The following is a 27,525-nucleotide window of genomic DNA, read 5'->3' on the forward strand; positions in this document are numbered from 1 at the left end:
ACTGTGTTGAGTGTGTAATGCAAAAATAGATACTTAAATAAAACATTTATTCTTAAATATTTGTATTTCACTGGAATATCCGCCAATTTGCATACCACCATCCATGCATTGGCATTATAGAATCAAATTCTACTTACATTTTCTTTAAGTTTCTAAAATGCATTTCCTGAGAAATTGTCTTTGTTCCACACCTTCGGTTCCTCATTCAGAAGCTGATATTTTTTCAGAGCTTAAACAAAGAGAGCAGTCAAATCCTTGTAATACAAAATACATTCTTTAATCTGAGTAAATCAATGTAAATACACATTGATACAGAAATATATAATAATAAAAAAAAAAAAAACACGGACAACATGAGCTTTATAAGAAATATGATTTGAAAATAATTTAATAGTAATAGTTCTGCTTGGCTATTTTCATATCTGTGGTGTAAAAATATAGAGACTGACAAAATGGATCTCACGCTAGACTATAAAAAATGAAGTCGGAAGTAAAAAAAAAAAGAAAAAGAAAACGTGTTTTAAGCCTTTATGGAACTTTATTCATGAGTTCCTTTCTCATCAATATATACATGATATACAACTGCTTTTTTAAATACACTTTGAAATCTTTGCATGTTATTTACAATATAAGAGCTTATCAGTTTTTATGATTATTTTGTATTTTAGCTAAATGGTGTTGTGGATCTTGGAAAAATACTAATACTTAACACACAAAAAAGTATGGTCAATGAATATGATTCATAAAGTCATAATTAAAAAAGCACATTATAATATCTGAACATTCACTGAACACCATTGTAAACAACTTCCCTTGATAATCAGAATCGATTTAGTATTTCTGACAAAATTAATCTGATAAAAACTATTGCGAAATGAATAAATTCAAACAAATGATCATATTTCCCAGGCAAGTGTTTTTACTATTACATAATTTTTTTTTGTTTGGGTGCCATGTACACATATATATCTTTGTACAATCATACTCAAAGTGCACTTTCAGAGTGGCAGATGTCTGGTATTTAGGAAAAGGTCTTTGCTTTATGTTCATCTACGTGGGCTAAGTACACTAACTTTTCCCCAGCAACAGTGACAACAAAGGTAACTTTAAACACGGCCTGTAAAACCCATTATATTATGTGTTCTTCTAGAGATTGGCACTTTCCGGGGCTGACTCTAAAAATTTGGATTTGGTTAATCTTATCTTGATGGCCAACAGCAGAGTTTCACCCCTACAGTTAAAGCCAGACTTTGCCTCCAGTCTGGGATAATGTACATGACCCTGAGGATCCAATAAAACTATTTTTCTAATGTCATATTTTGACTTTATACTATTTAATAGAGTGGTTATATTTATCATTAAGGGGCGAATTCACTAAACAGTAGCACAAACTACTTTTATCTTATTCACTAACCATCCACAATTCAGCATAACCAGGTTTTAACTAGGCTGGTATACCACTGCGCCAATGACGTGCAAACATGCCTCTTTTCTATGTACATTAGGTTTATTATAGATTGTGCCTTATTCATAAAAGTCAGCGCTATTTGGCTGGTGCAATTAATGTTGCGCTATTGTCATGGAAAGCTGGCAGAAAACAGAATTTTTATTTTAAGGCACATTTGTGAAATTGCACCATGCAAATTGATCTGATTTGCATTAATTCCTGTACTGAATTGGGTGCTAAAAAATGCATGTGCATATAAATGACACAATCAGAGGGCACATTCAAAGTGAATTTTCCCTGTTAAATCTTTTGTGACTAAAAAGTTCTGCTTTGATACTATGATAACACAGTTTGTTGAATGAATAGACAGAGTGAGCGAGACATTAGTGATAAATATGGCTTTCAAATCAATACACCTAGCTACTGTGAAACATGTGCAGCAAATATTTTTAAAAAGAGGCCAGGAGAGCTACCCCAATGGCTGTGTTTGAGCATCCATTGCATTGGTTCATTCCCATCCCAAACCCAACCAGTTCTGGTACACATTCATCTGTATATCACCCTTTCTCCACATATCACAGCTGAGTAAGTCCTAGAAAGAGGAGTTCTTGCCAGCAGGACTCACAGGCCCCAAGGTGCAGCTTATTTGCAGGGGCCCGCCGTCTCAGATCCTCTGGCATACGTGAAGTCTGGACCTGGAGAAGGAGGTGGCGTCCTTCCACACCTTGCAGGCAAGTCCCTTGGCACAGTCACAGCGCTGGAAGATCTCCAGATTGTGCAAGCCTTTCTTGCGTTGTTTTGTGCACACTTCACCCTGTTGCAGCACCGGCTTGCAGATCTTCGTCCAGAAGTGACGAGCGCAGCAGTAGCCCTCCGAGCAGTCGGACGATCGCAGGCAAGGGTCGCCCTCGTGACCTGTACGTGAAAAGAGAAGGCTCAATGAAATATAACCATGATGGAGATGGTATCTTTTTTGTGTTAAAGGAATGGTTCACCCAAAATGGAAATTTTGTCATTTACAAAAAATTAAATAAAGATTAGTGGAAGATTATTAACAACGACTTAAATTCCGGCTTATTCCTCACACAGTTTTGGAACGATATTCACAATTAGTCTTGGCACCTCAAAAAAGTAATCCATTTCAAATGACTAATTACTTCTCTAAAATTGTACTCAGATTACTTTAGTAATTACTTCATTGAAAAAGTAATCACATTACTGATTACTTAAGCTACTTTCTAAAATTATTTTCCAAATGTAAATTCGGGAAGAGCTTGTTCATCTAGGCCATCCAATCATATACCAGGGATATGAAAGTGGCTGCTTCCCTCACATGGGTGATGATTCTTCCATCAACCCTCCACCTCCCCATCTCCAAATTTAAATTTCATAAAGTCTATACCAATTATTATTTTAAAATTGTCTTTAATCAAATAGTCCAGGGGGATCTCAGACCTCTAGCCCAGTCCTGTGCTCAAGCCCCTCCCTTATAGACAGCACAGCAAATCCATTACCTTCAATGCACTCCACTGAACTCGTGAAACACTTTTCCACACAACAAATTCAAAACAATGTTTATTTCTATTTTAAAGTACTTAAATTAATTGAAAGTCAGTTACTGTAATCTGACTATAAGAATTTAAAATGTAATGCATTACACTACTTTTGACGAAATTAATAACACAAAAAAAAGAAATAGTCTATTTTTAAGCTTTACGAATTTCGATTTCAGAACAGAATTCCATCTAATCGAATTGTGTTATTTTTAACAAACTTTAATAAAACAAAAAATATTTTATTTTATTTTGTTAAAAAAATTACAATTTGTTAAAAAAATTACAATTTGATGGAATTTTGTTATGAAATTGAAATGCATAAATCTTATTTACATTTTTGATTTCTTCATATTCAAGTTACACCCAACATGGTTCACAATTTATTTAAAATAAAAGAGTAATGAAGTAAATCGCATTTCTATTCAACAAGGAAATAATTAGGAAAACATTTCTAAAATGCAGAAGAACTATCAAAAAAAAAAAAACAATTCTGCAAAACTGTATTCACAAACAGTAGGTTTATGAGTTCCTCCCAAAGCAACTGTTTTAGAAATATAGGGAAAAATAGCCACTTATGGGGAAAAAAAAAGGAAATAGTTCTTTATTCTTCCTTCACGGCTGTTGGCGGGGTCCATATCTGGATGTATTTTCTTGCAAAAAGGATGTTAAGATAGTTTTACATTAAATTACATCTTACGTTGCACTGTGGGTGTTGAAACTGCCCCAAACAGCAAATGTTATTTTACCAGCAATGGCACTATATGTTGTCTTTTGAGGTAAATTTTAAAATATAAATTGCATGTACATGAAAACAGCCTATCACATTGTTTTGACTTTCTTACAAGGCTAAAGCATTTTCTGTACTCCATTAGACTGCACTTTCAATTGCATTAAGGCCTGTATATAGAAACAGTGCTGCAGCCCTTACTTTGAGCAAATCATTTCCTGAAATATTTAGTCATTCAACCCATTTGAACAGAACTTGATATGCTTGGCCAATGGTTTATTTCACTCTTCAAAGGGATAATTAGTGTAGCAAATATTTATTATATGTACTGTGTGTTACTTAGTCAAGCATGTTTTTGTTTTGTGAAACAATTGAGCATGAAGGCTTTTCCTGCCAAAGGCTATTTAACGCAGAAAGTGGGCTTCCTGGAACAAAACCACAGTTTCCTGTATGGTTTCCCCAATGCAAACTCTGATCACCAGTGTCCATTTAAGAGAGGACACCAGCAGACTGTAATCTTTCATGTGGACATGTGGTTGAATTAAAAATTGCCAGTCATCACAGATTATTGTATTGTGGGTTATTTTCACAAAGGCCATAATCCAGTTTTTTATTACTTTCATGATTGATTTCAAAATGTTTAATAATACTTGCAATGAAGATGTGTATTCCAGTCACTTTGGTGGATGAATTGACTACTATGGGGGAGGAGATGGGGTTATTTCAAGTTCCATTTGCACTATTTTTTGAATAGTTGGTAAATGTAGACATTGCCAGATGGATGTCTACATTGCATCTGGTTTCATTTTTAGCGTCTCATGAGTGTTATGTTTTCAAGAACATGAGTTAAGTAAAAAATTGTGAAATGCTTTTAAAAGCATCTCAAGACCCCTGCATTCTGTTCTATTTATTTGTGCACTGTCTACCTGTTTTTTAACACAAAATCAGAATCAGACTGCAAGCAACTACCAGAAATGCCATTGTAACAAATCTCAGAAATAAAAAAAAAACAAGGTTCAATTTTGGCATGTTTGCCTATAGTTGTTACTGGACTTCGATTGGAGAGAAATGTTTTGAATTAAAAAAAAAAAAAAAAAAAAAAAGTCAAGGCTTGACTACTTGTACATCCATTGTTTACTTAGAATCATTTGTCTGTTATTCAGTACTTAAAATGTATGATATATTGAAATTGGCCTGATCATTATAAACTCAGCCTGATATCATGAACATTACGTGATCATGGCAACAAATGCTTCATTAAAAGTTTTGCTGCAGCTTCCCAGTGAAATGTACAGCGGGGGGCGCCAAAAGCGAGTGAAATGGTGACGTAATCACCCTAAATCAACGGCTAAACCGATCCGACTGTGTGGAAAAAGCAAATGTGACATGAAAAGCACATTTTCTGAAGCAACACATCTTTTTCACTTTTGTTTCACGCATCAGCTTGCATATTTTGCCGGGCTCAAACCATGGACTGCTGAGTCCAAAGTCTAACACTCTATCAGGTGAGCTACTGTGGAAGCGAATTACATTGAAACAAGTGTGTAAATGTAGGTGGGTCTGTAATACAAGTGTTAAAATGTATTGTTTTTCAAATGACATGTCATAGTAAAAAGCATTTGGGTAACTGAAATGTCTGTCTAAATAAATGTTTTGTGGTTTCATTTATGTATAAGTTTGATTGTACCGTAAGCATATGTGTTACTAAGGCGTGATTATATAGGTGTGGGAACAGCAATGCATTGTGCTTCATCCCACATATTCCTTGCACTGTGGTTAAATCTTCAAGATACATGAGCTGCATGTAATTACAGCCAAATTTGTGGACCGCCATCCATCTGAATAACCGTAGCCAGAGAATCAACTCACTGCAAACAGTTGATAAGTGAGCACAAATGGAAGATGCTCTTTCCAATATTGCATAGCTTTAAATGGTAAATTTTCATTATTTTTATTACTTTTTATTTATCACTGATCACTGTCCACATGCTGTATAATGTTGGTAAAGTTGTTTGTTTTATGACCATTTTCCTCCCTTTATCTGCCCCTTAAAATTAAACAATCAAGCTCTTTTATCTCAAAAGATCAATCAAAATGTGATTCTTTATAATATGACCCCTTTAAATAAAAATGTTAGTTTTTCGTGCATCCTGATTCTCAAGTAGTTCCTCACCTTTAAGAGAGATCTTGGCTTGAGCTTTCCCATTCCTCCTCCAGCCTTTGTCTTTGATAGAAAGCTTGTTATGCTCCTCCAAAGGTGATTTATGTGAGGTCAATACACTCTCCGTGATGGGGATGCATATATCTAAAGAAAAACAGAGGATTCCAATGTAACTTAAATGACTGAAGTTCAGGCATGAAAAAATACATGTTGAACCTGTTATGTGTAAGGCAATTGGCTCGCTCACATGTGATGTGTTACACCAGTTGGCTCGCAAGGTGTAAGCTGATAGGTCATTTGACATGTAATCAGGGAGCCAATCGATTTGCCTTCTCCCTCTTTGTCTGACATTTAAATTTCTCAGTATTGCAGGTAAACCGATTTCAATGCAGCATGCTGCGAAAGGTTTTTTTCTTCCCTGAAAACCTCCTCCACCCCAGCTCTGTCTAGATATGCTACATGGGGATTGTATGTATGTCTAATTGTGCAGCAGCATGTCGTACATGCTTAGCACAGTACGTCTGTGTATGTTCTATTTGTAGCAAGTCTTGTACTTGCTCTGCAGCAGCAGCAACAGCAGCAGCATAGCGTATATAGTCCACCAAGACCACAATCCTATCAATATGTTATACCCACATTAACATGCTGAATCCTTCTGAGAGTTGTCATGACTGCATTTTTCAGCTGAAGTTAGCCTGAAGACATTCATTTTAAAACAACAGGAAACAGTTAAACAATTACGCACAGTTGCTGCAGAGGTTGCCGGGGCAGCACATGGTGTCTCTGTGGCAACGCTTCTTTCTCCTGCGGCAGGTGATACAGTGAGATGGGGCGTGTTGAGGACTGTGACAGTAACTGCCCACCATGCACTCTTGATCACTGCTGCATGGGTATCCCTGTGAAGAAAATGGAAAAGACAGCTTAGGTCCAGTCCTTCTCCACCAAGTCTTGTTTTCAACACTGACTATCAACATAAACTTGCACTGAAAAAATACTTCAATCTATTTTGAAGATTTTCACATTGCCAAATTTCTATCAAATTGAACTGAGTAATCTCTAAATAATGTACATTTCACAAATTCAGCCTAAATGCTAAGCATTTAATCAAACTTAATGATGAGTATGATCTTTGAAACAATGTTTTAATACAACACAGTTTGGTAAATGCAAAGCAACTGTACAGTACTTGCCTTGGCATTAATGAACTCATTTTAGACTCTGGCAAAGTGAGGCATATTTAAATAAATCTAATGTAAACCATTTTCTTAAAGGCAGATGCTATTTGCACCCTGGTACAAATAATGGTAAATACTAATTGCACTCTGGTGCACATAGTGTCAGATGCTATTTGCACCCTGGTGCAAATAATGATATATGCTATTTACACCCAGTACAAATAGTGGCAAATATTATTCGCACCCCAACCCTGGTGCAAATAATGGTAGATACTAATTGCACCCTGGTGCAAATATTTTCAGATACTATTTGCACCCATATATAAATACTTTCATACAGTATGTGCATCACTGCAGTGTGTCTATTGTGTTTATTTAGAGCCCAACAGACAGACTACATTAACCTCTACCCCTAAACCTAACCTTAACCTTACCTTAGAAAAAATAACCATGGTTTCACATGGGAACGAGTGCGATAGACAGAACCTGCCTCCGGATCATACCCTTCTCTGCACTCCTCGACATTCAACGTGAGCAAATCACTGCGATGAAATCAAAATTTATATTCATTTTTATCTATTATTTTAAGTAGTATTAAAGGAAATATTAAGAGTGGAAACAGGAAATCAAATGGAAAAAAGAGTGGGACAAAACGTGGATTCAAACCGCAGTCACTAGGACAACAGTACACATTCACACACCATCTTTACACCCCACGCCACTGCAGCGGCATCTGTTGGTTAGTTTTCCATATAATTTTGTGGTTCCATCAGGCTATTAGGGTGCAAATAGCTGACCTGTATGGCAGATGCTATTTACACCGCAGGGTGCAAATAGACACTCCGCTTCTTAAATCTTACTACTGATGGGACTCATTTAATTGAATGCATGTCATAGAGGGTTACTAATTGAGAACTATTCTTATTAATTCCTTGAACAACCAAGCAGTTAATATTTTAGAAATTACTTATATTCAGTGTTATAATATAGAGAAAAAACAGTAAGAAGAGCTAGGAGTAAATCTGATTATCACAACTCTAAAACACCAGAAATGCAATCCATCACGCATCTGTCTGTCGCCAAATGAATTTCCAAACATAAGTTCAAGAGAAGCTTGTTCATCTAGGCCCGCCAATCATATCCCAATTAGTGGCTGTTTCCCTCACACCAGTGATGCTTCTTCCATTTTTATTTTTTAGAAATGCCTTCAGTATACCAATTATTATTTCAGAATTGTCTTTCTAATTGTTGTTTTAGTCAGATAGTCCAAGGGGAATCTCAGAGCCCAAGCCCTGTCCTGTGCTCGAGCCCCTCTGTTATGGGCCAAGCCCATTTGCCTTGTGCTCCAGGACTACATGAACCAGTGAACTTGTGAATCATATTTTTATGTGACAGCTAAACTCTGGGTAACATTACATGCAAATTACCAATTTAACTAAAAGCATCCTGCATTTTCCTTGACATACTTTTTCTCAATAGTAAAAAGTTTGCATTCTGCTCAGAAGATGCTGAACATATTTTCAGATTTTTAAAATAACATATGTTTTTGCTGCCCTTGACAATGAGACAAGGAGACAATGATAGATGACTGGCAAAACCCCTTTAAACAATACAAATAAATTCCAGTTGCACACAAATGAACTTCATCAAGATTATACGCTGATATAGAACTGAACTAACTGAAAAAGGGTCCACATAATTTTGGCATTCCAGTCTCAAGATGATCCATTGAAGACCATGTCAAAAGAAAGTCCTGAATAAATTACAAGCATTTGGACACCCTTGTGATGTCATCAGCATCTCAAATGTTATAGAACATCCATGGTTACAGGTTTTTACATACCCAAATTTTACAATATCCAACAGTACCCACTCAGTGATCTGGGGCCCACAGCATGGCTTTTGCAGAAGTGAAGATGCTTTCTATAGTACCAGTTCAAGTGTATTTTAATCCAAAGGAGCAATCAGAACATAGGCTATGATAGCAGCTTGAATCTTTCAAGACTTTTTACCAAAACTCTGCACGGTGCAGAAAAGCAAATGTCCTGGATGGAAATGTACATTGGAGACACATTATTGTTTCTAGAAGTTACCTCACCTCGGACAATTTCTTCTCAAGATGGCTTGTAAATCTTCCCTGCAGATATTGAGACATTAAAGGCAAACTAAGCAATGTCTTCATAAAGTTCAGTGGTGGTTAAAGCTCATTAACAGGGTTTCCACTCTTTTCAAGGCAAAATTTTCCAGGACATTTTATGTGCCCAACAAGTTATTGAAGCAAAAACACAGGCGTCCATTTAAATCGAGCTTTTATGTTGGAGTTTCATGTGTTTTTGACGATAGATTCTCACCTCCAGATAAGCAGTTTGCTACATGGCAGAGTGTGATTATTAATGTGATTTAATTCAATAAATACATAGTGTGTATGTGCTGCACACTTCAGAGTGCTCTGCTTTCTGCCATCTCACACACACAAGAGCGCCCATGATGATCATGATGAGGTATTTTCAGCGTACGAAAACCCAGCTTCACACATTCATTTTGAAGTGCGCATCACCTGCAGATTATATATTTACTTAATTAAATCAAATACTTCTGCAGTTTAATCATCACAATAGGACATATCACTATTTTAATTTTATTAATTGTGCATTCAAACATTAATTTTCATCCAAATATGTCATTTTCCATGACTTTTTGCGTTTTACAGATAATGCAATTTCTTCATCATGATTCTTTTTTTTATTTTATTTTTTTATTGCAATTCATTTCTTTAGAAGTAAAACTTTTTAAATGAGAAAAAAAATTACTGAGTGCGCCTTTAATGTAAGGTAAACTGAGACCAAGCCTTTGACAATGCTTGTTTAAATGCTATCACAATCACAATAACAGAAACCAGCTAATGAAGATTTACTGAGGGAAACAGGTTACAAGCCTCAGTTGAGCACCAAATTCAAAGCATGTGTTCTGACCAGGAGAGAATTATATCTAAATATCTAATAGCACTCAATGAAAATATTCTCAAATTCTCAAATTCATGTGTTCTGTAGATTGACAGAGCTTAAAGCAATCTTCCTTTCTTGTGCACAAAACAGAGAGTTCGAAACATTGAAAACACATGATGAAACTGTGCCAAACCACCAATGATACACTCACAAGAGGAATAAGGAACAAACGAAGCCCATAAAGATTTTAAATACTAAAAAGTCGCTGACCTCAAAATTCAGTGCTCATTCACTGCATCATTAGAAAGTTACTAAGTAAATTACATTTGTGCATAAATGTATCATGCAAAACAGTTCTGTACAGATTTACAATAGGTGTTATTGCCTATTAGGGACAGATAGTAAAACATGGCTTCACAAATAAATGGTTCATTGATCATAGGAATTCATTTAGCCATATATTGTTCAGCTAGTGAGTCTAAACAGTACTCATTATCCTGGAACAAATGTGGATATATTGTACTGAAATTAAACTATCCTCTTATTTATTCAAGACATTTCCCTTTGGAAAGATACATCACAAAAGAGAGACAGCAATGAAATTCAATTGAGATGACAGTAACACGAGAAGGTTGTGAAATAGGTTGTTCAATATTAAAAGTGTGGAACATTAAAGTGTGGAATATTAAAAGTGTGGAACTGGTGAGGTAAACGTAAAGTTACGACGAAAACCAATATACGTATGTAACGTACGTAAACATATGTAAACCAATGTTTGATTCCAAAGCTTAAAGAGTTGCCCGCATGTCCTGCCCATCTCTCCACAGCATCGCCTAAACTGCAAGCCAAGGAAGACACAAAGCCATGTCTGCACATAATCTGGTAACGTTATCACATCAGGATTTTACTGTAATGACCCAGCCAGCGCTTGGATATGACTCGATGCTCCTCATCCCTCACTGATTTCACAGTCTGTTTATATTCCTCCCATACGTTCATGTGTGAGATAAGTAGCAAGATGATATGCTTCGGGACAGACAGCAATGAGGGAAGCCCACTGGCCCCTGTGTCACTGCTCTCATGCTAGTAAAAAAAAAAAGACAGACTTTGAAGACTAAACGTGTCATACCTTTGAAATTTCCTCCCTATCTGAACTGTGCCTCATCCTTTTAGGGATTTATATCAGGTAATACCCAAACAACGTCAAATCTTATCTTGTTAGTAGCAACAGATAAGCATGTAATACTTAAGCTATATGGATCGCAGGCAGATTTCTAAACCTTTATCAGCTGGCTTTGAGCCTGGCAAGGCTTACTTCTATATATTAAACTTGTTTATAGTAGATATTGGACAAAACATCTTACCATTGTTGGGGATGCTAATTTGAATCTGTAACAGCTTTTGAAACAAATTCCCAAAATGCAGTTAAACTACAGTCAAGCTACTCTTTAGAAAGGTATTTAGCAACACCACAAAATTCTAACAAAAAGTATGAAGTTACAGCATTTAAAGGAGCATTTAAAGACAATATAAGACAATATACTGTATCAGACAGTATATGTGTGTGTATATATATATATATACACACACACACTACCAGTCAAAAGTTTTGAAACACACTTGTTTTTTTTAGAATAATATTAAAGTCATCAAAACTATGGAACAGAATAAATGGAACTATGGGAATTATGTTGTGACTAAACAAAATCCAAAATAATCAAAACTGTGTTATATTTTAGCATCTTCAAAGTAGTCACCCTTTGCCTAGAATTTGCAGACATGTACTCTTGACATTTTCTCAACCAACTTCTTGAGGAATCACCCTGGGATGCTTTTTAAACAGTATTGAAGGAGTTCTCATCTATATGCTGGGCACTTATTGGCTGCTTTTCTTTATTATTTAGTCCAAGTCATCAATTTCAAAAAAAAATTTTTTTTTTAATTAAATTTTAGTTTTAATAATGAAATAAATTAATATGTTGGCACAATTATATTTTTGTCTACAAAACTAATTTCAAACATTTAAGCATATGCCTTCAGATCAAAAGATTTTTAAGATCATGAGAAACATTTCAGTCAAGTGTTTCAAAACAATTGACCGGTAGTGTGTGTATATATATATATATATATATATATATATATATATATATATATATATATATATATATATATACACACACACACACACACACACACACACACACACACACACACACACACACACACACACACACACATATATATATATATATATATATATATATATAAATCGGCTCGTTCAAACAATTCATGTAAGCGAACTGGTTAAATAAAGTGAAAGCATTCATTTTAGTGAAGGACTCACTTCACGTTTACTAAAATGAATATTTCACAAGAGAAAAACAGTACAGTTTAGGCGAGCGTATTTGATTTTTGCGTCATTTGGCTTGAACAAAACAAAAATTTACCATTTTGTTGCGCTACACCGCTTTTTGTTGGACAATTAGCTTGTTAATGGAAAGCAACACTGTTTTGAAAAAAAAAAGAAACACAATTACCGTCGCACAAAAAAAAAATTTGTTATGTTAAATGCGGTCAAGATAAGTAGCGATGCTACTTTTAGTTACTCCCCATAACTGCACCTTACAAAAGAAAGAAAATGTCTAAAACAACTTTTTTTCAGCTATGCTTTTCTTCATCTACACAACAGACTATGAAATTGTGAATAGGGTTTTCACACATAAATCTCATGTCTCACACATATGTTCCTCAAGGGCCCCAGGGCCCGGCTTAACTTGACCCTGCAAAAGCAAAGCTGACACCTGACACCATGAATGGTGTTGGTGAATTGAGTGGGTTTTCAAGAGTAAAATAAACTCTCACTGAACAAACAAACTTTATCCGGCCTCAAAGGGCACGGCCCTATCGATATCAGATGGCACAGGAAAGTCAAGTCAAGTCATTTTTATTTGTATAGCGCTTTTCAACACACATCGTTTCAAAGAAGCTTGACAGGAAATCATGCATTAACAAAAAAATAAAATTATATATATATATATATAAGCTGCGCTCTCTCCACTGTTTGTAGCACAAGTTCAATGTCAGAAACACTTAAAACGTAGTGAACACTTGAGGGCACGCTTTTTCAAAAGTCTTTTACACATACAATTACATTAATATGGAGACCTTTCTCAAGTATGGGAAAGTTACAAACAACTGCTGCGTTCAAGTTCCTACTTATGAGTTTGGAAATCATAATTACGATGAAATAAAATAGACGCATTTTGCAATTCATTTAACAACAAAGGAAGCTTTTTTAGCGCTAGTGCAACAAACAAAACAAAAAAACATTTAACAAAAGATGCGTTTTAGGTGTGCATTTGTGGGTTTATGTGTGTATTTTGTCACAATCATGCTACCACAAAAGGAAAATGATGAAAAGTATAATTCTGTCCTGCAAGCCTGTCACCTTATAAACAGGCTAAAAAAGTAGCATTTGTAGCTAACATTATCGCTATTGTTCATCTACTATAGGCCTACATAAAAGACAAGGAAACTAAATTGTATAGCCTTCATAGTAACAACTTATGAGTCAGATCTGGTAAATCTGACATTGCGGTGGCACTAATTTGTGTCCATATTGCTACTTAGGAATTAAGTTAATCGTATGCTAACCGTTTTAGCCTCAGAATTCTGGCACTGCTCCAGAGATGCAATATTACGCCTTTGTGGTGGTAAGGCACCCCATTGTGTGTTCTAGACTTCCCTTTTTTTCTCATATGATGGAAATAAAAATGATTAGTCTGGCTAGTGCTAAAAGGCTGCCACACCTTTGCCTGTTTTATTTCACTCTCTCAGCTCGTTAGCATCACTAAACAGTCACTTAACCTCAGAGGGAGCACGAGAGGGGAACACACCTCGTCTTTTTTACAAGCCAGACACAAACAATCCCCAACACCAGTTCTACTCGTTAACGGAACCTCAGCGTCAAATTAAATAAGAGGAAAAGTTAAAAGTCCCAAGGCTGCACCACTGATGTGAAACAGCTCTTGTGTTCACGCAGAACACTAGCCTGTTAGCCCGCTAGTTGAGAGGTTAAAGTGGTTAACATGTACTGCCAATGGCAATTTCCTTCTTTTGAGTTGCCCATAATTGGAAACCAAACCATCATTGGCCACCACTGAACTTTTACTCTACTCATCTAAAGGGAGTTAGCACTTTTAAAGTGCTTTTTTGTTCTTTTTGGAGCTTTATGGCAGTATAAATCTGTTTTCGTTATATGGAAAGTTTAGACAGTCTGCAAAAAAATCTTCATAAAATCACCTTTGAATGCGTCACACAGGTTTGGAACAAAATGGGAGCGAGTAAATGATGAAAAAATTTCATATTGGGGGTGAACTGTTCCTTTAAAAGCACTGTTATGTAGGTTTATCGTGATTTGTAGGCATGTAAATCAAAACAGAAATACCGAAAGGCCAACTTCTGGCATGAGTTTCATCGTCAAAGATTCTTGATTGTGGTAGGCACATTTAGACACATTTAAATTAAGTTGTAACTACTAATATAACACTGCTATTATTCAATGGCTATGGACCAGCTGTACTTAGCAAGGGCAAGAACACACTAGAGTTGGGGTACTCCGAGTCCGAGACTTGACTCGGACTCAAGCCTTTGGGACTCCAAAGTCCAGCCGAGTCCGTGGCATTTGATTTGTGATGCAATGAACAATATAAATAAATAAAAATATCGAAACAGGAATAAATGGACACTCTGTTTGCAAGCAGTTGTAGCACCCCCTGATGTTGTAGAAGTAGCCAGAGTTTGTTTCATTGGTTGAGCAAACACACCTGCAGAGCCGCACACTCAGTCAACCAATACGCTTGAATGTTACTACGGAGACTGCTGTATAACATTGATTACCAAGGTGGCTGGCACGACAAACACATAAAGACAGCCAATGTACTAGAAACTACAATACAGTTTCGCAAGGCACGGGACCTTACAGCTGGTAAAATCACATGCGCCGTTTGTGCGGCCAAGGCAGTGCTTGCATTGCGGTTGCATCATAGTTAAAAACTTAATATCAAGAACTTCTTTGAGTCAAGTCACCCACATCATGTCTCTCACAGTTTATTAAAAACAGCATATAAAAATTCAGAAAAATATTATTAATATTGGGCTATTAAGTCTTTTTAGGCGTAATGTATCCACACACGTAGTCTCTTGTGGTCCACGCAGTGTTGTCAACTTAAACTGGTCCTTGATGAATTAACTGTAATTTTTTGAATAGTCTGTAAAATATGTTTTATTGCTAAAACAGATAAACAGCACCTATTTATTGTTTTTTCTATTTTAAAGGCATTGGCAAGCTGCTTCAAATATGTTCTTTTACAGTTTTTTCCACAGTAAAATGCACAATGAAATATGAATTTATTTTGGGTAGCGAAATGTTTTGTTTATAATTTCATTATAGATTGGTTGACCAGACATCCCGTTTTATTGCACATGACAGTCACGGTTTTTGGTAGCGTCACTGATTTTTTTCTTCTTAAATTAAATATCCTCACTGTCCTTCTCACTATTGTCTCTGGTATCATTTGCAGACAAAAAAAAAAAATCAATTTTGTTGTGTCGCACGTTGATTTGACGTTACATTAATTCTAGTCTTCAGTAAATCAGCTGAAATGTGTCTGGTTACCATAACAATGACGTCATGTGCTCGCACTCTATGTCGTCCTGTCAGTCAGCACAAATGCCCAAAATAATGCAAAAATGTGTTTGCAATAACAGGCTGAAAGAAGCCGATCCATGTCTTCGCGCAACGCATGAAAATGTAAGCGGAGTGTTTTCTGAATGTTCATTGTCCCCATGGAGGTAAATCAGACAAGACATTCAGACAGCTACACTCAGGGACGGATTAACCACCGGGATGATTGGGCCGTTGCCCAGGGGCCTCTAATCCCAAAGGGCCCCGAGCTCTAAATCAATCATTTATTTATTTTGAGATACCTATTATGAATCCACGTGAATGTCAGCCTTATGTGAAATACTATTTGTTCGGCCGAATCCATGCTGGACTACAGTAGCGCGAGCCCAGGCACTCCAGTGCGTGCTCAGGGAATCTGCATCTCACAGGTGCAGCGCGTTTATTTGAAGGGCTACAGAGAACAAAACCCTTCCAAACACAAAGATAAGGTGCAGTTTACCCTGGCTTTGTACAAAGCTGATGGTTTAAATTCATGTAAGTGACAGAATTCATGCAACAGTGTGGAAGACTTTAAAATGTTTAAGTCCTGCATGCATTTAATGTTTAATGATATAGAGAAAGGTGCCTTAATAGGCCTATCCTAAATCCTTTTGTAATATTTGAGTAACCGCAAGAGTTAATGAACGGTTATTGTGTTATTTGTCGGGAGTCGGACTCAGGAAAAAAGAACATTTATTGCCATGGATGCGTCAAACACAATCTTAGATTAGCAGGGAATAAAGTGCACAATGAGCTATGAGCCTAAATAGCACAATAGCCTACATAGATTTTCAAATGATAAAATCACATTAAAGTCGAACAAAAATGATCTCCGTCACTGCTTGCAACATAGTAGGCCTATTCTTAATAAATGGAAAATGCGTAATTCTGCCCGGGCAGCTTCACTTTCCATGAGGCAACGAACGCTGCGGTTTATAGGACTTATTCAGGATGCTTTGATTTTTAAATGATTCAGCGTTTAACTTGTGTAATTATTGCCTGCACACCACAGCAAAAGGGGGAAAAACATTGACTTTGAGTTTATTAAGCGCTGAAACTTTGCCAGGTGAAAAACAATCTGGAATAATGTGTAACAGTCACATTAAGTCCTTTTTGCAACCTGAACTTCATCAGAATGTCGATTTGTGACACCAGCGCAGGTACTCGAGATACGTTAATAAATATTGAAATCATTTTTAAGTTAACAGTGTCTAAAAAAATGCGACGGTCCTGCTCAACGAATTGTAAAACAGAACGCAGATGTATTGATATGCGTTTATAAATATTGAAGTTCTTTTAAACTTAACAGTGAGTTGTGGCATGATGATCAAAGATGTCCGTCCAGTGTGTGTTTACATGGTCTCGACACACGTGTGAACAGCCCGTAACTCGCCCTATAGCCTACTTAAAAAACTGACCCGAACCTGGCCCAAAACCTGTAGGTTTGTTGGGTACCGTTGGACTCAGATTGGGTTGAAGACCTCTAAACACGTGCGGAATAACCGAAATAGTGATTTCGGTATTTGAAAACCATGCACATCCCTATTAATAACGCATGATTTTGGATTGGTTCATAATTAAAAAGTACATATAACTGGCCATGTAAGACATTGCTCCAAACTTTCCTTCCATCAATTTGAAAAATCCAAATAAATCTGCCAAGCGTCCTGTAGCGCATAAAAGTGAATGTAGTCACGTTACACGTCATGGGGGGCCTCCATGGTGTAGGCTACCGGCCCATGGGCCTCTCAGTTCTTAATCCGTCCTTGGCTACACTGCACTTTTTACATAGTACAAGCACTTAAAGGAATATTCTGGTTTCAGTACAAGTTAAGCTCAATCGACAGCATTTGTGGCATAATGTGGATTACAAATGTTGAGATGTAGGAGTTGTATTTTGAATTTTAGGTTCCAGTGTTGTGAATTTTCTGTTAAAATGTGTACCTGACATGACAAGTTATTTCATAATTACACATGCAATATGAAATTATATGGATAGAATAGGCTAAGTGGAATTTGTAAATTAAAAAAAGCTAAAACGTGGTTAAATAGTGAAAAACAAAATATAAAATAAAATATACATTTTCACAAACTATATATTGCAGAGGTTTGCATACTCCTTTTGTTTTAGGCCTATATGTTTTCATACCCCTTTTAGAATGTATGCAAATATAAAAGATTAGAGATTATTTATTTTATGTAGTACTGCCCTTCAAAAGCTACATTACACAAAATATACTGTCATTTACACAAATCATTCTGTTCAAAAATTTGCATCCCCTTGGTTCTTGTGTTGCCTTCTTGAGCATCAATGAATGTGTGCACCTTTTGTAATAGTTGTGTATGTGTCCGTCAATTGTCCTAAGTGTCAAAATTTGGATGTCTATATCATTTAGCCACTGTTGGGAAGAACTCAAATGTGCAGAAGATGCTGGGAAACCAAAGAATGTACAATATTTTTCTTTAGAAAAGTGGGCAGCTTCACAGCTCAGGACAAGCAGGGACTCATGAACAATTATTACACAAACAGTTATTAATCATAGAGAAAGCAACACACCATATTAAAGGGTTTGCTCTCGTGCCAGTAGTTCTAAAGCTCGCGTGCAGTCTGTCTCATGAGAACATGGAGAACAACGGTCGGTGAAGAGTTTCACTTAATAATACATCAGATTTCAGTTTGTTTCTCACCAAACCTTATCGTATTCCTTCAGAACAAAACATGAGTCACATACAATCATTTATTAGACTTCTGAATTATACTTTTGTGTCCTTTTGAAGCTTGATGAAGTGGTCACCATAAACTGCCATTGTATGACATCACTGAGCACAATTGTTTTTTTGTTTTGTTTTTTTTCACAATTTCTCCCTTTGTGTTAAGAAAAAGAGAGAAAATCATATGGAGTTTTAACAAAACAGGGGTGAGTAAACAATGACTGAATTTTCATTTTTGGGTGAACTAATCCTTTAAAAACCAAGGGAATATAAACTTTAGAACAGGATCATTTGTTTAAATTCAGTTACTATTGTTGTCTTGTGGAATATATGAGAGTATCTGTTGTCAAATAGCTTCTTCAAGCTAGTACTAAATAAATTTGTATGATACCTCTTCTTTTTTTTTAAACGATAACACACGGAAGCATCAGGGTTTTAGGTGCACAAGCAGTTCGTAGAACTTCCCCACGTTTTCCGCGAATTAACAATCATGCCCGTGTTAAATGGCCTTAATATTAGCACTGGGCTTTACTAGTGTTTTCAGATGTAGCATTTGCAGTCAAGTCGTGAGATGTAACTTCTCAGCGAGTGCTAATTACTACTGTGTTGACTCATTATTTTCAAAAGAAATCTCAGTATATATTATTTCTTTAGATAGGGATCATTTTAGATAAAAGTAAACTAAATTGAAAGGACAAATTGAAAATGAAATAGAAATAAAAAAATTAAAAAAAATTAAAATTCGAAACAATAATAACTCTGGTTGTAATGACTAACACAGCTTCCACTTTTTTTAGTCTATGTTTGAGTGGAGGGGAACAGTAACAAATAATTGAAATGTCAACAGAACGCAATACGAATTGTGTTGAAGGACAGTTTTGTCTTCATACACCTAAAGCATATGCTTTCATACTGAAACCACTTTGAAGTTGGAAACTAATCATAAAATATAGAGGTGCTTTTGTTACATTTATATTGACAATTGTGTTTTCTTAGTTGAGAAAGTTAAAATAAGCTTAAAATATTGATGTTGAGTTTACGGTTACAATTTGAATTCAGATTCATGAACAGATTCATTAAGACTCGGATTCGACTCGGACTTGACTCGGACTCGGCTAAGGTGGACTCGAACCTAACACTAGAAAACACCAAACCGAATTCGGCTTGTCACCGTTAGGACGAATGTACAAAACTGGGTAGCTGCCTGCCTAATTTGCAACACTTGGGAGTACGCCAGTGCGGGAGATTTATTGGGAGCTTGTGTTATAATCTTCACCATATCCTTGAGAGTTACAGAGTTTGAGGTCTTGAGAGGAAACATTCAGCAGCTGTGTAATGACATATAAAACTGTGAAGCATTCTTCAGACAGCTTGTCCAGATGGGAGAGAAAATATGTAAGAAAGTGACAACAAGGAGTTCATGGTGAATTAGTAAATTAAATCCAGAACACTTGCCATCACTAACTCATTGAACCATATCCTCCCTCCATTCCAGACCATGTGAAAGACAATATTAATTACATAAATACATAACGTATTTTAACAAAGTTAAACCAAAGGCGTATACTTAAATTCGTGAATAGCTTGTGCGAAGTGTGAGCTTATTACAATAATTCTGTGGGGTTTTCAATGTATGACTGGATTTTTTAAGGCAATCTGGCATTAATCTCAAAGGAAAAGTTCACCCAAAAAATTTACATTTTGTCATTGTTTACTCAGTGAACCCATATTATTTAACATGATTACATGGGAATTGACATGTTGCTTCCGAAAGTTCATGTACCCTGAAATCGACCCCTTACTGCTGAATTAATAACAAGCGGCATCCACCATAGCACATTTTTGCAACCATTTCAACTGTGATTACCTTTTCCTCTACCGCTACCTCAGAGAAATAGGTTCTGGTAAGTAATCACCTTCACATAAACAATGGTGAGTGCAATTTGGAGGTTACATTTTTGCTCAAACATTACATTTTTACTCCACTGATGGTTTAGTTTAGGGTTGGGGTTTGGCTTATGGAGTAGAGTTAATAAAAATACTGTAATTATAATTTTATTTATTTATCACACATATACAGTGAAATTCTTTTTTTCACATATCCCAGCTAAGCTGGAGTCAGAGCACAGGGTCAGCCATGATATGGTGCCCCTGGAGCAGATAGGGTCAAGGGCCTTGCTCAAAGGCCCAACAGTGGCATCTTGGCAGTGCTGGGGTTTGAACCCCCAACATTCTGATCAGTAACCCAGAGCCTTAACCGCTGTGCCACCACTGCATGACTTCAAGACTTAATCGCTGATAATTGTCCCCTCGGCAATAGTACTCAAATCTCATTTAAAGTTGAGATTTTCAAACTTTCCGCATCACAATCTCTTACATAACATGTGAGCAACATGTCTAAAAAGAGACTGATCATCACCCTGTGAATTGGGCGACTGGAGTTCAAAAGTTATTCAGCTGAAATCGGTCTATGCTTATCGAAATTATAAACACTGCCCCCAGTGGCCAAAGCTGGAAATGTTGTTGAAGTAAAATGTCCACAGTGTGGTGCCAAAAGCGAGTTGTATTTTTAGCTGTAAAACTTTAACCCTAAACCTAACTGTCAGTGAAGTAAAAATTTTATTTTAGAGTGAAAATGCAACCTCTGAATTGCACTCACCGTTGTTCCCACGAGACCAGAACCCATGTCTCAAAAGCATCTCACGCTATCAGTCACACCACAGAGAAAGGTGAACACATTTGAATTGATGCAAAAATGCCTGACTGGGAAATGTGCTTATCAATAATTCGGCTGAACGTGGTCGATTTCAGGGTTCATGAACTTTCGGAAGCAGCATGTTGATTAGCCATGTAATCATGTTGCTAAAAATTTTACCTTTGCATAGAACTCAAGCCTGTGATTTCACTTTCCACATTCTGCTTAAGATCTACTTTTGTGTTTCAGGGAAGAAAGGAAGAATTATGGGGTTGGAATGCAACAAGACCACACTGGAAGTCAGCATTTCCGAGAGTTCCACTACCCTAGGATCGGTCACATTACACCAGCTATCAAGTGGAATCTCCATACCAGACATTTTTGCATCAGCTCCATAGTGTTTACCTTCTCTTGTGGCATGACCGGAAGTGTGTTGTATCAGCAGCATGGGAGACCCAGGTTCAGATGCCACGTTGAAACCAGGAAGTAATCACATTTGCATAATCAGTGATGAACGTGATTCGGTGGTTGCTTTTTCCCTCTAACGTTAGATTTTTACTCCACATTAATGGTTAGGTTTAGATTTGAGGTTTGGGTTGGGGGGTACAATTTATAAAATATGCATTCATCTTCAATGTATTACAGCCTACCCAGCTGAAAACAACTTGCTTCACAAATTGCTTTTGGCGCCCCTCCATGGACACCTGGAAAATGGAACTCACGCACACCCATACGCAAAACAACACTTACCGCTTTGGCCACTAGGGGCAGTGTTTTAAATTTTGGTAAGCACAGACTAATTTTAGCTAAAGAAAAATCAACCTACTGTTTCCAATTTCACTGTGAGATCAGTCTGTGACATGACATGAGGGCAGTAGCAGTTTTAACCACCATGCAAACCAAGCAATTGCGTGGGGCCCCGGACGTCAGGGGGCCCCCGCCCCGTTAGGAAATCTCTGCAAAAACCACTTGAGGGGTGACATGATGTTCTGGGTACATGCCCAAATACGCTGTTGTCAGCGCTCTTAGAGCGGTTCACGTTAGAGGTCCACCGGGTTCGGGTCAGTTTTTCAAGTAGAACTTTGGGTTCGGGTTTGTAATTTATAAAAAAATATACAGGACTTCCGAGCTTGTTTCGCCAATGAGTTAGGAGCCGTTTACACCGAACGCGTTTTTGCATGCGTCTGCTCTTTTTTTCCATTGTTTTTCAATGTAAACACATGCTGGACGAACATCCTTGACTGCTGCACCATGTCTCACTGTTTCTTCGGTGTCTCATGCAGGAGTGGCACATTTTTAGACACTGTGTCAAGTTAAAAATAACTTCGGGTCTCAAAAACGCACGTCGAGACACCTGCGTTCTGTTTCATTCATTGCGCTGTCTAGATTGTGTAGGAAAATTGGAAAACATGCATTAATTATCTTGAACTAGAATTTTATTTAATTAAACATTTTGAATGTGCTTGTCTACAACAGCTGATAGGATGAATTTAAAATTATGATTTAAAATAAATTTTATGTCATTTTTTTAGCAAAATTTTCGAAACGAGGCCTGGGTTGGTCGGTTGCTTGGGGCCTCAGAAATCGTAACCCCCCCTTCGTGAGGGTGTAAACTGTGAAAACAGTTTTACACAAAGATGATTCTCTGTACTGTAGCATAAAAAGGTCTGACCATTTACACAAAAAGAGAATATGAACAGAGCAATTAGCTATCTTTAACAAGCAGATTCATGTTTTTATGTTGCATCTACGGTTTACGAGACTCGCTAATGTGGGTGTTAAAAATACACTTTTATCTTTCACATATTATCTCTCGTTAACCTCACAAAATTTTATAATCAAAACTTCCAGTTTCAATGTATTTGTCTGCAACAACATCTGCAAATGGAAACTTTCAAATGAGACAACAAACTCGCTCTGCTAACAATCTACCAAGTTGTTAGCAATCTACATTTAGATAAGCAACTAAATGGAGCATGACATTTAACTAATATTGGATTGTAGTGGTTTCCACGTGTATGTTTGTGGTCTGATCGTCCAGGCCACCTGGGTTAACGGACATGGCAAGGTTGAGAGCAATTGTTTAGATGAGGGCCTGGCAAGGAAACCTGCATACTGGAGGTCTTCCCACTCCAAAGAGGGAGTGAGATGGAGAAAAGCTCCTCTCCCATCACCTCCTCCTTGCATTGAATCCTGCAATAAATGATGTCTGCTTTCAATCAAGGCAATGTCTGCATATTTATGGCCGATCTGAGAGACATAACCGAGACCAAAACTGAACCGAAGGAGTACCATTTGAAGTAACTGTATCCTGCGATTTACACGTTGAGAATTTATGCCTGATACAACGAGCGTCCTAATTTAAATCCCTAGCAGCTTTGCGATAATCCAGGATTTACCTGGCTAGAAATATGAGATAAGAATCACTGCTTTTTAAGACTATTGGCTATTGAACTGACCTCTAGCGATCCCTTTCATTTCTGAAAATCTTAATTGTGTCATCCACTAAGTACAAATGCCTTACTCAACTACCAGAAATGTTTGAGCCCTGTAAAACTGATCATAATTAAGCTACAGTACATAAAAAATTGCATGAGATTTTCTTTGGCACTTGATAGGAACCAAAGGTCAAAGGCATGTGATCATAATCTACAATGCAAATAGTCATAGTATGTTATGTTTACATTCACAGCATTTTCTATTTTATTGCTATATCTTTTGCACTACCTGTTTTATCTGACACTTTCACACTAGAACTGTGAACTGGTCGGAGCTGCACTGTCTCTTACTGTGCCTATTGTCCTATTTTTAGCAATTATTGTACCATCTTGTTCTGTTTGCACATGTGCACTTTATGTAGTAACGTGTTGATCTTATTTAGTTCTGTGTAGTCTCATGTAGTTCTGTGTTTGTTTTATGTTGTTTTTATGTTGTTTTATATGGCACCATGGTCTCGTTTCACTGTGTACTGTACTAGCTGCATATGGTTGAAATGACAATAAAAGCCACTTGACTTGACTTGACTTGACTTGAAATCAGTCAGTGTCAAACCACACCATTATATTATGATTAAATGGGGAAACTCACAAAAGAAATTGTGATGAGGAGGAGGGTGTGGCCGGGCCGTGATGGTGCACCGCTGCCGCTGAATCAGCTGATCAGCGGGAGAGCGAGATAAAGGGGAGCCGGAGGCCCAGTTTGAGAGAGAGAGAGAAGCACGCGGTGCATGTGTGTCTGTGTTCGTGATGTTTTATGTTGTTTTAAGTTCATTAAACCTTTATGTTGACTGTTCAGCCAGTTCCCGCCTCCTCCTTGCCCGACCTTGAACTATTACAGAAATGTTGTGGAAAAGTTCTTCAGTGAAATATGAATGGTTCTGTGCCAATTAATTTTACATATAATTCAAAAAAGACAATTATGTTCTGTTTTAGTCTTTAGAACATTACATATTATTCTTGTGAAAACAAGTGTAGACCTGTAGCCATTACTTTTATATTGTCTTAAGATTTAAAGATGTGGTTCAACCAAAAAAATCGAAATATTCTGTTGGACTGTCTTTCTCCCGTGGAAAAGAGGAAAAAAGAGAAGTTATGTAGGTGGTATATTAGTCTCAGTCACCATTCACTTTCATTACATCTTTTTCTATAGAATGAAAGTGAATAGTGACTAAGACTCAACATCTGCCTACATCTCCTTTTGTGTTCCACAGAAAAAAGAAAATCATGCAGGTTTGGACCAACATGAAGGTGAGTGAATGATGACAGAGTTCTCATGTTGGGTGAACGATCCCAACTATATGCAATTCCCTTTCATCAATGTGATTTATCAAGTTTCAATGAGTTCCATTAAGTGACATATGATAAATATTTACATAAATGTATACATTGCAGTATTCATGTTACACTAGTTACTATAGTTAATTACTATTATAGTAATAACAACAACAGTGTGTAATTACAAGTAGCTCCACAAAATAATAGCCCATTCAGTGCTTCCTTTTTACTCATTATGCACATAATAATGTAAATACATGGTTATATGAGCACTAAATGTCAAGTGAGGCTGCTCTGAGATGCTGAACATTAAATAATGGAAATAAATGTTTCTTCTGGCACTTTTAGCACTGTGAACTTCTAGAAAGTAAAGCCTTGTTAATGTTTTTTTTTTTTTTCTTTCTCGCTAATTTATTTTTATCATTATTAGGCTATTAATATGTCCAACAGTGCACCACAGGACATTTACGTCGTGAAAATTCCACCACATCTCAAATTCTGTATTGTGTTTAATAGAAATCTGTGGTAGAAATGATATTTTTTAATGGTTTTGAAATAAAATGGCTAAAGTAATTTCATAGCATAAAATAAATAATATTTTCACACTTTTTGCAAATAATTTGACAAAAATACAGATTGATGATTGGAAATGATGCTCTAAAAATAGTATTTTTATAATAGAATCTACTATAAATTATATTAATATATTTATTAATATAAAGACCCTAATATAAATAAATCCTATTCTGGTAACAAGTGATATCTACCTTGATTTTTTTTATTTTTTTTTATTTTAACATCACTTGTTTCATATTTCATCTCAGGCTTGCTCTTCACTTCACTTGGTCAACAAATGCACTAACTTTAATTGGAAAAAACTATTAGCGGCAATTGTTTGGTGTTGGAACTGGCGCCACAATCGTATTTTTTGAAAAGTTGATAGAACAACTATAAATTTTCAAAAAAATTTCCCACTATACATATTGAAATGGTTCATGTCTATTAGACTCTTTGTTGAAATTAGCTTAGTTTAAACAACATAATAATTTGCATTTTTATAATGAATTTTCATGATTGAAAGTCTGATGGGCCCTAGTTATTTATTCTAACAGGACCGTCGGTGATAATGCCTAAAGGCTCCCCCACTCTAATGAAACGGAGAGGTGTCGGGTTTACCTGTGCGGGCATGTTGCCTTTCTTCGGGATGCCGCTGTATGGAGCGCCGGATCGGTTAGTGGCGGAGCTCAGCGGCTCCAGTGATCTGATGGAGTTCCCGTGGGCTCCGGTGTCGTTCCCTTGAGTTCCTCCCATCCGCACTGCCGTGATCATCAGCGCCGACATCCAAAAGCACCGACTCCGCGTCAGCATGAGCATCCTTTTAGGTGCCGTCTTTTTAAACGCTGAATGAAAATATATTGACCTCTTTTATGTCCCTTATAACTCTATGGCTTTCAAAAAAGTTTAAATTCCCGTCTATAGTGTCCATCAAGTATACTCTCTAATATCAATGAGAAAAAGCGGCACATGAATATTTGCCGGTATTTTTATAATTGCCAAAATGTGGAGAGACCTAAAGCGTCTGGATGCTGTACCTATAAAATCAATGCAAACTTGCGCGTTAATTCCTGCTCGTGCGTGCGTGCGTGCGTGCGTGTTAGTGAAGCAGCCTGGTGTTTCATGATGTGGGATGCCTTCTTTTTATAGGATTTGTTTCCTCCACCCCCATTGACAAAGACTGAAACTGATCCCTGGTGCGCCCCTGACTGTTCACACACTGCATCAGGAAACCATCGGAGGAGATTGCACTGAGAGTTCAGTTATTCTGGAGGTTAATAACTCAAATATGTAACCTGTTCTTTCTTTCTATCTATCTATCTATCTATCCAAGGGTGTAGCAGCCACGGGGGACGTGGGAGACACGTCCCCTACACTCTTTAAAAAGGAGATTTTTGTCCCCCGCACTTTTACAAGCTAAACCCATACAGAGTCCAAATGGTGGATTTGTATACAGTATTCTTTAAGTTTGGCTACTTTAGACTGATTGAGTGACCATCCAGCCAATCACAGGTGAGTTTCATGAGCCGAAACAACCCTTTCGTAATAGGCCGTCAGTCAGACAGTCTAATCAACGCTGCTTCGTTCATTTCTACAAAGTTGCTTTCAACAATGCTCATTTATCCATGTTTTTTATCAGCATTGATGTTGATCTAAATTAATAATCTAGAGATGAGGAACACACAGATGAGAGATATTTATCGACATATCGTTCTTGATTGGCAGCATTAAGTGAAATGCACAGCAGGAAAAAAACAAAGGACAATCCTTCTTTAAAGCACACATTATAAATGGAGTTTGTATCAGAGTACGAGTCTTTATTAAGTTATGCTTTTTACATTATGTTTGTGAGGTAAAAGTTTAATCGGATGTTTTTGCCAGTTTAAGAAGATTATTAGATCTGTGTTAAATGTGTAAAGCTATTTTTAATATCAGCTCCTGTTTTTTACCTCTGTGTTGGTGTGCTGTCGACAAACTGTAGAAAAAAGATAGATCTGCTGTGTTCTTAGAGCAATTTACTGAAGTGAACAGATATGTAGACATGCTTTTTTATA

At 36.8% G+C, this 27,525-nt stretch overlaps 1 protein-coding gene across 1 annotated transcript; it reads right to left on the minus strand.

Annotated features, from left to right (window-relative positions):
* Nucleotides 1-348: 348 nt before the first annotated feature.
* On the minus strand, nt 349-26,570 carry LOC127444688 (dickkopf-related protein 2-like). The gene is made up of 4 exons (XM_051704218.1): nt 26,093-26,570; nt 6,637-6,787; nt 5,904-6,035; nt 349-2,362 (listed from the first exon to the last, which is right to left on the minus strand). The coding sequence occupies exons 1-4, from the start codon at nt 26,288-26,290 to the stop codon at nt 2,112-2,114; spliced, it is 732 nt and encodes a 243-aa protein (XP_051560178.1). The 5' UTR covers nt 26,291-26,570; the 3' UTR covers nt 349-2,111.
* Between the last annotated feature and the right edge of the window lie 955 nt (nt 26,571-27,525).

The sequence above is a fragment of the Myxocyprinus asiaticus genome, chromosome 8, assembly GCF_019703515.2.
Source record: "Myxocyprinus asiaticus isolate MX2 ecotype Aquarium Trade chromosome 8, UBuf_Myxa_2, whole genome shotgun sequence".
NCBI lineage: Eukaryota > Metazoa > Chordata > Actinopteri > Cypriniformes > Catostomidae > Myxocyprinus > Myxocyprinus asiaticus.